General features: G+C 46.4%; 1 protein-coding gene across 1 annotated transcript in view; it reads right to left on the bottom strand.

Moving 5' to 3' along the window:
* Positions 1-10,962, bottom strand: part of NPC1 (NPC intracellular cholesterol transporter 1) — a 105,997-nt gene extending 95,035 nt beyond the window's left edge. Inside the window, exon 1 of the mRNA XM_040431901.1 lies at positions 10,827-10,962. Within this exon, the coding sequence (XP_040287835.1) occupies positions 10,827-10,949 (123 nt within the window). The 5' untranslated portion in view covers positions 10,950-10,962. The remainder of the gene's footprint in view (positions 1-10,826) is intronic.
* Between the last annotated feature and the right edge of the window lie 1,733 nt (positions 10,963-12,695).

The following is a 12,695-nucleotide window of genomic DNA, read 5'->3' as shown; positions in this document are numbered from 1 at the left end:
TAAGGTCCATTTACCTGGACCTACTGTATATATCAGGCAATTATCAGGAACAAACGAAACATTCCTGATAATTGTTCGATTGTCAGCAGAAATGCGGGCTGCATTTACCTCCGCTGTATGGGGACAAGCAAATAGTTGTTTACCAGCAGCAGATCTTGCTGTCTAAACAGCATGTACCGTATTTTTCGCCCCATAAGAGGCATTCCCCCCCCCCCCCCCAAAAAAAAAGTGGGAATTGCTCATTAGTACCAGAGGACCAGGAAATGGTGAAGGCTCTGTACTCACCGCTTCCTGGTCCTCGGCTGTCGGCTGTGAAGGCTGCACACAGTGTGAGGGCGCGCTGTGACCCCACGCTGTGTGTGCCAGTTCACAGCACAGCAGACGGAGGAGGAGGAAGACAGAGCGCGGGCGGTGAGGAGCGGCGGCATCTGGAGTAGGAAAGGCAAGTGTTTTTTTATTTTATAAAACATGAGGCACTGGGGGCAATATGGACATGCTGGAGGCCGATATGGGGGCAATATGGACATGCTGGAGGCCGATATGGGGGCAATATGGACATGCTGGAGGCCGATATGGGGGTGCAAGGGGCTGATATGGAGCTGCTGGGGGATGATGTGGGGCAATATGGGGCTGCTGGGGACCGATATGTGGCTCTTATCTGAGGACTGTTTGTGGGTCTGATCTGAGGTCTTCTTGGGGTCCGATTAGTGGTCTGACCTGAGTTCTAATGAAAAATATTTTTTTTCTTATTGTCCCCCTCTAAAACCTAGGTGCATCTTATGGGCCGGTGCGTCTTATAGGGCGAAAAATATGGTACATGCAGAGGTCTTCTGATGAGCAGGCTCTTGTCGGGATGGTATGCTTCCTTCCCAACAAGCATCTGCTATATCTAGCAGTGTAAAGGGGCCAGGGCCTTAATGGAGAGTTTACACCAGGCATCCTCAAACTGCGGCCCTCCAGCTGTTGCAAAACTACAACTCCCAGCATGCCTGAACAGCCTACAGGTATCAGCCTACAGCAGGGCACTGTGGGAGTTGTAGTTTTACAACAGCTGGAGGGCCGCAGGCAGATGTTGTTCTGATCTTCCTTTTACATCTGGATCATTACATTTGGTATTTTGTCTTCTTTTACACTGATGGGCTAATCTCAGGACAGGCCATCAATATCAGATCGGCAGGGGTCAGACACTAGGCATTCAGCTTATGAGTAGCTCGGGTGTCAGGACTATACAGGTCCGTCCATTGTGAGGTGGACGTGGCTGGGGACTGCAGCACTGGGGTAACCAGCTCCATCCACCACACAATGGACACAGTTGTGTAGGTCTGGTGACAGAACGGTGAGGATGTGAGGGGTCGGACCCCTGCCAATCTGATATTGATGGCATAGCCTGAGGATAGGCAATTAATGTAAAATAAATCGACAACCCCTTTAAAGGGGTTTTCAGAGAGGGGGAATGGGGTAAATAATAACAAGACCCATTACTCACTTGAAAAAGAAACCCCTGTTGGTCCAGTGCCACCATTACTGTGCTGCAGTGAGGACGTGCCCATGCACTCACATGACCACTGTAGCCAATCACTAGCCTCAGCTGTGTACGGCACAGGACTGCTGAGGACAGTGAGTGGCAGCAGCAGTCACCTGGGTAAATGGACAAATCATTGCTGCAGTACATCAACAAACACTGGGAGCGGCAGCGCTGGTGAGTAATAGGTCTTTTATTATTTTATTGCATCTCCACCCTTGGCCAAGTTTTTGATGATCCCATAAAAACCCTTCAATGGAGTTTTTATTGCCTAGTGACGTTTTCGGGGCATGCCCAGTGAAACTGTTGAGGCTGATGCCCTCAGTTAAACTGGAAGAGCGTAGGCACCAGCACTGTTCGGCACTGCGCCTGTTGGTGATGCTGAATGGAAAGGGCGGGCAGGGTTATCGGCTACTGGCGACGTAGCCAGGGGGTGGGGGGTGGGGAGTGACGGCAATGCTAGGGGCGTAGTGTATGAGAGGAGAGAGCGGCGTGCTTGGGCACTCGATGGAGGGCGTTCCTGGGCACCTTCTGAATGACAATAACGTCCCTCTGGGCACCTTAATGTCTCATTAGCATAAGGATAAAAGTGGATTTTTATGAACATATAAAAGCGGCCTCCAAGGAAAAAGAAAACATATGGAAAGAAGGTCTAAGTGCTGCAAGGACAGACGTTTGCTATTATCCAGGTGACAGATTCCCTTTAAAGATGTCACAATGTACCAATACAGAACAACATATCAATATCTAGAGCTCTGCCTTCTGTAGACAGAGACCTAACCTTGTGTCCTGGGATGTACTATAAGCTACGGAAACGCACGCCGCAGCCGGTATAGAAACCAAGGCTGACTTCATTACAGAATGTCCTTGTGATGAAAGCTCGGACTCCTGGTGACATAAAGCTACTCTCTGGGCAGCACCACCCCTCAGAAGGAATCCGCTACACAGATTTCTATTCTAACGCAGCTGTACCCCTCCCCTTCCCGCCATTTGTTGCACTCGGGGCCTGATCAGGCATTAATGCAATTCAATAGGAAATTTTGGACGGAGATAAAACCGCAGCATCAGAGTGCTGTCCGCATCTTTTGCGGACCCATTGAAGTGAATGGGTCCGCATCCAAGCCGCAAAAACTGCGGCTCGGATGCGGACCAAAACAACGGCCGTGTGCATGAGGCCATACTTGTCCGCATCACGGACAAGGATAGGACTGGTCTACTGACGGCCAGACCTCCCGTTCCACAAAATGCGGAACGCACATGGCTGGTATCAGTGTTTTTCGGATGCGCAATTTGTGGACCTTCGGTGCATGAGGCTTCGAAAGGAAAAAACAATCACTAAACAATCTCAGACAAAACCGGTCAGCCAGTATGCAAAAGAATCCATTTTTCACTTTACAAATTCAACACGTTCCGTCTTGCGTGTGGAAAAAAAGAAAAAAAAAAAAAATGTTACGTTTTATATATTTATTGTAAAATGTTTTGCTTTAAAAATAAGGGTACTTTCACAATTGCGTTGTGAAGATCCGGCAGGCAGTTCCATCGCTGGAACTGCCTGCCGGATTCGGAAATCCGTGTGCAAACGGATAGCATTTGTAGACTGATCAGTCTCTCCGGTGTCATCCAGAAAAACGGATCCGGTATTTATTTTTTGGGGCATTTTTAAAGGTCTGTGCATGCGCAGGCCAGAAAACCGGATCTGTTTTGCCGGAACACTTGATGCCGGATCCGGCATTAATGCATTTCAATGAAAAATAATGCCGGATCCAGCATTCCGGCAAGTGTTCCGGAATGTTGGACGGAGAAAATACCGCAGCATGCCGCGGTATTTTCTCCGGCAATATACTGCAAGAAGGACTGAACTGATACATACTGAACGGATTGCTCTTCATTCAGAATGCATTAGGATAAAACTGATCCGTTTTTTTCCGGTATTGAGGACGGAACTCAATATCGGAAAAGAATAACGCTAGTGTGAAAGTACCCCAAGTAAATTCTGTAGATAATTGGATAAAAGCCGGCTAATGAAACATCAGGCTCCGTCTCGAAGAGTGGTGAAGGGCACAAACACGGTCTCACTGAGTCACGGTCCTGTAAGAGTCAGCAGTGGCTGCGAGGCACATGACAGTCAGCAGGGATACATGTATTCATCTCCGTGTCCTCACATTACAAATAGCAGCTCATGCTGTAGTATTAACTGTATACTGCCTCACCGCACCAAACTGATAGCAACTTCCCTCAGCTCCATAAAAAATAAAAACCTGGACTGACCGGCTGAGCATGCATGTTTATTTCAATCGGGGAGGGAAACAGCGACCAGGCGGTGGCTTACTTCTTGCAGAAACGGCTGATGGGACATTATGAAACCATTCCTTCACCATCTGCGGGAACTGATAAGGTCCTTCATACTCATCTGATCAGCAGCCTGGTCTGCAGCTCATATTTAAAGGGAACCTGCCATCAACTTCATGCTGACCTCACTGAAGGCAGCATAACATAGTGACAGAAATGCTGATGTCAGCGGTGTGTCACTCATGAGCTAAAAGTAAGTGGTTGCTGAGAACCAGCATCATAATCATTGCAGCCCAGGCCTTGAGAAGAGTCCAGTCTACCTGAGAAGAGTCCTGGTTATTCCTAATCTCCTGCTCTCCCCGTCCATCTGCTGATGATTGGCAGTTCTCTCCTAGAGAGAAAGGGAGAAAACTAGGTAGAAGCCGGTCAGTCATCAGCAGGTGGGCAGGAGAGCAGGAGTTCATGGATAACCAGGACTCTTCTCAGGTGGCCGGGACTCTTTTCCAGGCCCAGGCTGCAATGATTGTGATGTTGGTTTTCGGCAACCACTTACTTGTAACTTATAAAGGACAGACCGCTGAAATCAACTCGCATGTATCTACTTTATTCTGCCGTTCGTATGGACAGCATAAAGGTGACGACAGGTTCCCTTTAATTTAGGGTTCAGTCAGGGGCCCAAATTTAAGGATCTGAGGTCATTTATTTCTGAGCCTGTTATGATTTTTGCTACTAACAAATAATTAGGCTTTGATGTAAGCACCTTAGTGACCACTACTAGCCTATATGCCCTCCCATGGTCCCGGCCACCAGAGAGGCTGACACTTTTTCCTATAGTGTGCAAGTAAGACCACCACTGATGGATTGCAGGGTGGTCTGTAACCATGGACACGAGCAGTGTATAATGCGATGGAAAAATGAATCCAGCCAGCAAAGGAGGCAATATGGGTAATGACAATACATTAGTAATTGTCTTGTATTAACTTTCTCTACATGATAAATGCCATTTGCTGAAGTGACAACCCCTTTAAAGGGATGCAGAGATGCAAAAACGTTTGTTTTTTTTTGGAGTGCAAAGCAGTAAAATTGGCTGTCTGGGCATGCTGGGAGTTGTAGTTTTGCAACAGCTGGGGGCATCCCTGCCCTAAATGATGACATTAAAATCACTAGTATTGCAAAAAAAGAAAAAATAAAGCTACATTTTTCTACTGTGGTCTGATGGAACTGACCAGAACTGATGCAAACTGAGCACAACAGATCAGAAGAATGGAGAGCTCAAGGCAGATGTGAACTCCGCCTTAGGGCTTATGCACATGACCGTTGAATGTTTAGCAGTCCACAAAAGACGGACACCAGCCATGTGGATTCCGTATTTTGGGAAAGGAACAGCTGGCCCCTAATAGAACAGTCCTAGCCTTGTCCGTAATGCTGACAATAGCAAGATGCGTTCTATTTTTTGGCGGAACAGCCATGCGGACGCGGAATGCACAAGGAGTCATTTCTGGTTTTTTGCAGCCCCATTAAAGTAAATGGTTCCGCATGCGGGCCACAAGAAAAACGGAACGGACACAGAAAAAAATATGTTTGTGTGCATGAGACCTTTGCCTTTATTGAAATAGAAAATGTTGGGAAAGCCTAGAGATGGCCGAGAAAATCCTACAACAAGGATCAGCAACCTTCGGCACTCCAGCTGTGGTGAAACTACGACTCCCAGCATGCACATCTCCTTGGCTGTTCTCAGAACTCCCAAAGGAGTGAATGGAGCATGCTGGGAGTCGTAGTTTCACAGCAGCTGGAGTGCCGGAGGTTGCTGATCCCGGTCCTAGAAAAACTGAAACATGTGTCCAAACCCAGCAGAAATATTCCTCCCCGCCTACAAGCGTGCAGTGCCGTCAGTTTGCTGCTAGTTCAGCACAGACACTAGTACTTATGCAGGCGTGCCAGAAGACATTAGGCCTCAATCACATCTCCAGTAATTAGATCCGGCAGCCTGATCTGTTCCAAATGTCAGCCAGACTAAAAAAAAAAAAAGTTGCATGCAATGTTTTTTTGTCTGGCCGAATCACGGCATTTATGGCGGAAAGCAGTCGGATCACCACCCAACCTCATTACAGTCAATGGGGATCCAGCGGTAAAGTAGGGAATCCGGTAACAGCGGATCCTGCAAGATCAGACAGGCTGACATGTGAACGAGGCCTTAGAATAGAAACAAAATAACTAGGATAGCGCTTCGTTAATGATAGAAGGGCTAAAAACGGACAAACAGACCAGATCACGGATAAAACGCTGAAGATCTTCACTGAAAAAGGACAAAGTGAAAGAGGCTTTAGTGTCCATTTACACGTCCGTAATGTATTGCGGATCCGCAATACACCCGGCCGGCACCCCCATAGAACTACATATTATTGTCCGCAATTGCAGACAAGTATAGGACATGTTCTATTTTTTTCCGGAGCTGCAGACCGGAAGATCGGGGCCGCGCTCCAGAATGCGGAGAGCACATAGTGTGCTCTCCGCATCCATTCCTGCCCCATTGAGAAAGAATGGGCCCGCACCCGTTCCGGATATTGCGGAACGGATGCGGACCCATTCCACGGACGTGTGAATGGACCCTTAGGGTGTGGCTACACAGGGATGTTGGCTTAATTAAACGTGGTTGCAGCGTGACTCGAAGAATATCAAAAAATACAGCAATTTTAGATTTTTTATTGCAATTCTGCAATTGCCGCAACCCCATTGAGTTCAATGGCTGCACAGCTACACAGCGATGCTTAGTCCTTAGTGATATGACAGGTGACGTAGCCAAGAGCGCCGTGTGGCCCCAGCCTTACTGCTAATATGTATTTGAATGGAATAAAGCAACGTTGCGAATAATCTTGAAGGGAGTCTGTCAGCAGTTTTGCCCATGTACAACTGCTCACAGCTATTGCTAGGAGACCTGACAATGAGTTGAGATGGTGACATGCAGGAGCAGTGCATTAAGGCCTCTTTCACACGGGCGTACCAGATGCGCCGTGTGTGCATTGCGGGAAAACCGCGCGAGTAGGCAGTTTAGACTTCGATTGTGTTCCGATGTTCAGTTTTTTCCGCGCGAGTGCAATGCGTTTTGCACGCGTGTGAGAAAAAACTGAATGTGGTACCCAGACCCAGACCCGAACTTCTTCACTGAAGTTCTGGTTTGGGTTAAGTGTTCTGTTCATTTTATTATTTTCCCTTATAACATGGTTATAAGGCAAAATAATAGCATTCTTATTGCAGAATGCTTATTAAAATATGGATTGAGGGGTTAAAAAAAAGTAATAAATTAAATTAACTCACCTCATTCTCTTGTTCGCGCAGCCGGCATGTCTTCTTTCAGGACCTGCAAAAGGACCTTTGATGACGTAATCGCGCTCACCACATGGTGATGTCAGTGCAGGTCCTGCTAAATGAAGATAGAAATATTTTATCTTCGTTCAGCAGGACCTGCGCTGATGTCATCGCGCTCACTACGTGGTGAGCGCGATTACATCAAAGGTCCTTTGGCTACACAGTGACATGTGCCGCGCAACTACAAGTTGCAGAATAGTCACACGAAACAAAATTGCGTGCGACTTGTCTGTAACTTGCTCTCGCCCAACGATTTTAGAGCTGCGACTTGGCGGTTAAAACACAGACAAGCCGCAGGCGAGTCACATTTAACTTCCATTACGCTGGGTTCACACCAGAGCGTTCTGAAAGGAGCGCTCTGTATGCGCGATTGTACGGGCGTTTACAAGCGCGCATACAGAGACAAGTGAACACACATTGTCGCGCGTTCCCGAAAGTCTATGTACGGGAACGCGTGACAAACGCCCAAAAAAACGCTCATGTACTTGTTTGAGCGTCGGGCGTTTTACAGCGCGATCGTACGCGCTGTAAAACGCCCAGTTGAGAACCATTCCCATAGGGAAGCATTGGTTTCTCCTTGTTGAGCGTTTTACAGCGCGTAGGAACGCGCTGTAAAACGCTCAGGTCTGAACTGAGGGTTAAAGTCAATGGAGGACAAGCTGTGCAACTTGCAACAAAACATGACACGTCTGGATTTTTGCGACCGTTGCACCACAGTCACAGCATGACGAGTGCTACATTGCGACACCATGAAAAGTCACATGTAGCCAAAGACTACAAGTACTTCATGCTGATGCTGCAACCATCCATCAGGGTATGTATAAACCTGCTCTCATCTAGGGTCAAAACTGCTGACAGCTCAGTTTAAACACTGTATAGCTCCTATGCAGACCTCGGGGTCTCTAGGAATTCAGGAAAATGTACTTATAATGGGCCGGTGAGTATGGGGCTGCATTCATTAGAACAGGACCCGTGCACCATGTTTGCTGGTGAGATACTGCTCGTCTCCACGTCCGATGTCATATCAGGTACAACCCCTTTATGCTGGGTTCAGACCTGAGCGTCTTTGATATGCGCGTTTAACGCGCGTTTTTGACGCGCGTTTTTGACGAGCGTTTTTTGCAATAGTAAACGCGCGTTTGACGCGCGTTTGTGTGATTGACTGCAATGTCCTATGGACACAAACGCGCGTCAAAACGCCCCAAAGAAGCTCAAGTACTTGTTTGAGCGTAGGGCGTTTTACAGCGCGTTTTTCAGCGCTGTAAAACGCTCAAGTGAGAACCAGGGCCATAGGGAAGCATTGGTTTTCATGTGTTGAGCGTTTTACAGCGCGTTTGAACGCGCTGTAAAACGCTCAAGTGTGAACCCAGCCTTAATGCCTCGTTTGACATCCGTGAAAAAATGTGTCCATGTTTCATCTGTGAAGGATCCGTGTTAGGTCCACGTGTCAGTTTTTTTACCCTCCGTGTGTCATCCGTATTTCTCCTATCAGTAGTCAGTGAAAAATGGACCAAACATGGATGCCATCCGTGTTGTGTCCGTTTTTTATCATGGACCCATGAGCTATGATGGGATTGTTTGGTCCACATCACGGACCATATTGGTGCACATCTCTGATTTTTTTCCCCACAGACAGTAAAAAAAATACTAATGTGTGAACAGACACATTAAAATCAATGGGTACATGCTCTGTCTGAGGAAAACGCACGTCAGTGAAAAACAAAAATGTGAACGAGGCCTAAAACATGAGTGCAGGAGACCCATATGTCTGTGAAGGAGCTGTACATAAAAAAAGATAGTAGGACGTATTAAAATCAAGACTATTTGGAATTGGCTACTTTGACACGTCCCGGTCAATGTTTCATCCCTTGTAGAGCATCTCCTGCCAATGAGCAGTGACAACCACCGACAGATGCCCTCCATGTATTCTTCCAGCGCTTTTAATGGACCCACAGACTTCAATGGGCAGGTTTGGCCTGCATCACAGACACCGCTCATGTTTAAATAAACATGGAGAACATGGGCAGCACTCGTCCGGGATTCCTGGGAAAGAGCCCTCACTTAGATGCATCCCAGCACTTCCAATGGGACGTAGCGCTAAAGACCCATACATAATGTTCTGTACCAAAAATCACGGACAGCCAACATTTTCTTTACAAATTGGAAAACAAAATTAGGGAGGAGCGAATTGATTTCAGATGAAACCTCCAAAGTTGATTCGCATAAAACTTTGTTTGAATACTGTACGAAGCGAGCGCTCCGTACAGTATTAGAATGTATTGGCTCCGATGAGCCAAAGTTATTACTTTGCAAAGTCTCGCGAGACTTCGGGTAATAACTTCATAAATTAATTTCTACTGTTAAGCTTTTCCTGAACTCGGGTTCGGTTCCAAGTGGTACAGTAGACATTCATTACTAGGGATGAGCGAATATTATATTTTGAAACTAGTTTTCGGTTCGTGTTGTGGTATTTACTGAATTGGGTTATGGATTCCCTTACCACGGACCGTAACGCAATTCCATAACGGAATGCCTCTAGAGGCATTCCGTTATTCATTCCGTCATAATAGAAGTCTACGGGCTGCAAAACGGATCCGTCCGGTTTCCGTTATGCAGGGGACTCCTCTCCTGCCTCGCATTCCGTTATGGATTAAGTTACGGTCCGTGGTAAGGGAATCCATAACGCAATTCAGCAAATACCACAACACGAACCGAAAACGAATTTCAAAATATGAAATTCGCTCATCCCTAGTAATAACTTCAAAAATTCATTTCTACTGTACCACTTGGAACCGAACCAGAGTTCAGGAAAAGGTTAACAGTAGAAATTCATTTCTGAAGTTATTACCCGAAGTCTCGCGAGACGGAGCCAATACATCCTAAGGCTCCATTCACACGTCCGTAACGTGTTTTGCGGATCCACAAAACACGGACACGGCAATGTGCGTTCCGCATTTTGCGGACCGCACATCGCCCGCACTAATAGAATATGCCCATTCTTGTCCGCAATTGCAGACAAGAATAGGACATGTTTTCTTTTTTTCAAAAACGGAAATGCGTGTGAATGGGACCTAATACTGTAGGGAACGCTCACTCCGTACAGTATTCTAATGAAGTTTTATGCGAATCGACTTTGGACGTTTCATGGATTATATGGAATCCACGTCTACAGCTCAATATACGGATAGGAACTCATCCCCAGCATTTACTGGGAGCTGGAAGATGATGAGAATCATCACCAAAATAATCTAGTCGGGAACCACCAGCCTCAATAAAATCACGACACATTTTTTTTCACGAACACAGGAAAACAGTCGCCTATTTTTAGACTGTCCTGAAATTTCTGGACGGTTGGCAGTCCTGGCAGACTCGGGGCCACATGATGGCTTTGGCAACCAGACCCGTCCCAAGTAATCAGTGTATGGGATGCACCTTACATAAGATGTATATGCCATAAGCAGTACAGGGCAGGGGCCAGCAATCTCTCCTGTACTACAACTTCCAGCATGCCTGCTCCATCCACGGGATGTCCCAGCAACAAGCCCAGCATGCTGAGAGTTGTAGTCTGCCAGCCCCCTGATGTAGGTAGGTCAGACCCCATCACCCCCTGCACTCTGTAATATACACACACACCGCACTGAGCTCCTACCTGACAGAGGAGTGTGCTGAGGCAGAGGGTGAGCAGGAGCCTGCGGGCCGCCATCTTCCCGTAGTAATGTGACGGTGCTCTCCGGCTGTAGTATGCAGGAAGCCGCTCCCAGAGCCGGTGCATAGCTGATGACAGCCCGCGCCCCGCCCATCAGCGCACGCCCCTCCTTCCTGTCACAGAGGCGGCAGCCAATCAGCGAGGGAGTTGGTGGTGTGAGGTGAACGTCACGGCAGCCCCGGGCAGTGTCACAGGGGTCACGGCTGGCGGGGCCCCTGGCGAGAGTGGGGGGTGATGTGCTGCTCTCCCTGTACTCTGGGTCCGGCTGTGCTCTCCGTTCTCTCACTTTCTGAAGTTTTTTTTTCGGTTGGTAACAAACCTGTTTTTCTGGAATACGTAGTACTTTGCAGGGTGCCAAAATCTACACAGAACTTTACCAAAAAGTGCAAATTAAGTAATAATAACCCATTCACTTAACCCTTTCGTGGACGTTGTTACAACCTTCATACCTCCCAGTTTTTTAACCACCTCAGCCCCCAGTGCTTAAACACCCTGAAAGACCAGGCCACTTTTTACACTTCTGACCTACACTACTTTCACCGTTTATTGCTCGGTCATGCAACTTACCACCCAAATGAATTTTACCTCCTTTTCTTCTCACTAATAGAGCTTTCATTTGGTGGTATTTCATTGCTGCTGACATTTTTACTTTTTTTGTAATTAATCGAAAGTTAACGATTTTTTTGCAAAAAAATGACATTTTTCACTTTCAGTTGTAAAATTTTGCAAAAAAAACGAGATCCATATAGAAATTTTGCTCTAAATTTATTGTTCTACATGTCTTTGATAAAAAAAAAAAATGTTTGGGTAAAAAAAAAAATGGTTTGGGTAAAAGTTATAGCGTTTACAAACTATGGTACAAAAATGTGAATTTCCGCTTTTTGAAGCAGCTCTGACTTTCTGAGCACCTGTCATGTTTCCTGAGGTTCTACAATGCCCAGACAGTACAAACACCCCACAAATGACCCCATTTCTGAAAGTACACACCCTAAGGTATTCGCTGATGGGCATAGTGAGTTCATAGAACTTTTTATTTTTTGTCACAAGTTAGCGGAAAATGATGATTTTTTTTTTTTGATTTTTTTTTCTTACAAAGTCTCATATTCCACTAACTTGTGACAAAAAATAAAAAGTTCTATGAACTCACTATGCCCATCAGCGAATACCTTGGGGTCTCTTCTTTCCAAAATGGGGTCACTTGTGGGGTAGTTATACTGCCCTGGCATTCTAGGGGCCCAAATGTGTGGTAAGGAGTTTGAAATCAAATTCTGTAAAAAATGACCTGTGAAATCCGAAAGGTGCTCTTTGGAATATGGGCCCCTTTGCCCACCTAGGCTGCAAAAAAGTGTCACACATCTGGTATCTCCGTACTCAGGAGAAGGTGGGGAATGTGTTTTGGGGTGTCATTTTATATATACCCATGCTGGGTGAGAGAAATATCTTGGCAAAAGACAACTTTTCCCATTTTTTTATACAAAGTTGTCATTTGACCAAGATATTTATCTCACCCAGCATGGGTATATGTAAAAAGACACCCCAAAACACATTCCTCAACTTCTCCTGAGTACGGGGATACCAGATGTGTGACACTTTTTTGCAGCCTAGGTGGGCAAAGGGGCCCATATTCCAAAGAGCACCTTTCGGATTTCACTCCTCATTTTTTCCTGAATTTGATTTCAAACTCCTTACCACACATTTGGGCCCCTAGAATACCAGGGCAGTATAACTACCCCACAAGTGACCCCATTTTGGAAAGAAGACACCCCAAGGTATTCCGTGAGGGGCATGGCGAGTTCCTAGAATTTTTTATTT

The sequence above is a fragment of the Bufo bufo genome, chromosome 5, assembly GCF_905171765.1.
Source record: "Bufo bufo chromosome 5, aBufBuf1.1, whole genome shotgun sequence".
Classification (NCBI taxonomy): Eukaryota; Metazoa; Chordata; class Amphibia; order Anura; family Bufonidae; genus Bufo; species Bufo bufo.
Note: the sequence above shows the minus strand (reverse complement) of the source record. Positions and strands in the feature narration are given on the sequence as shown.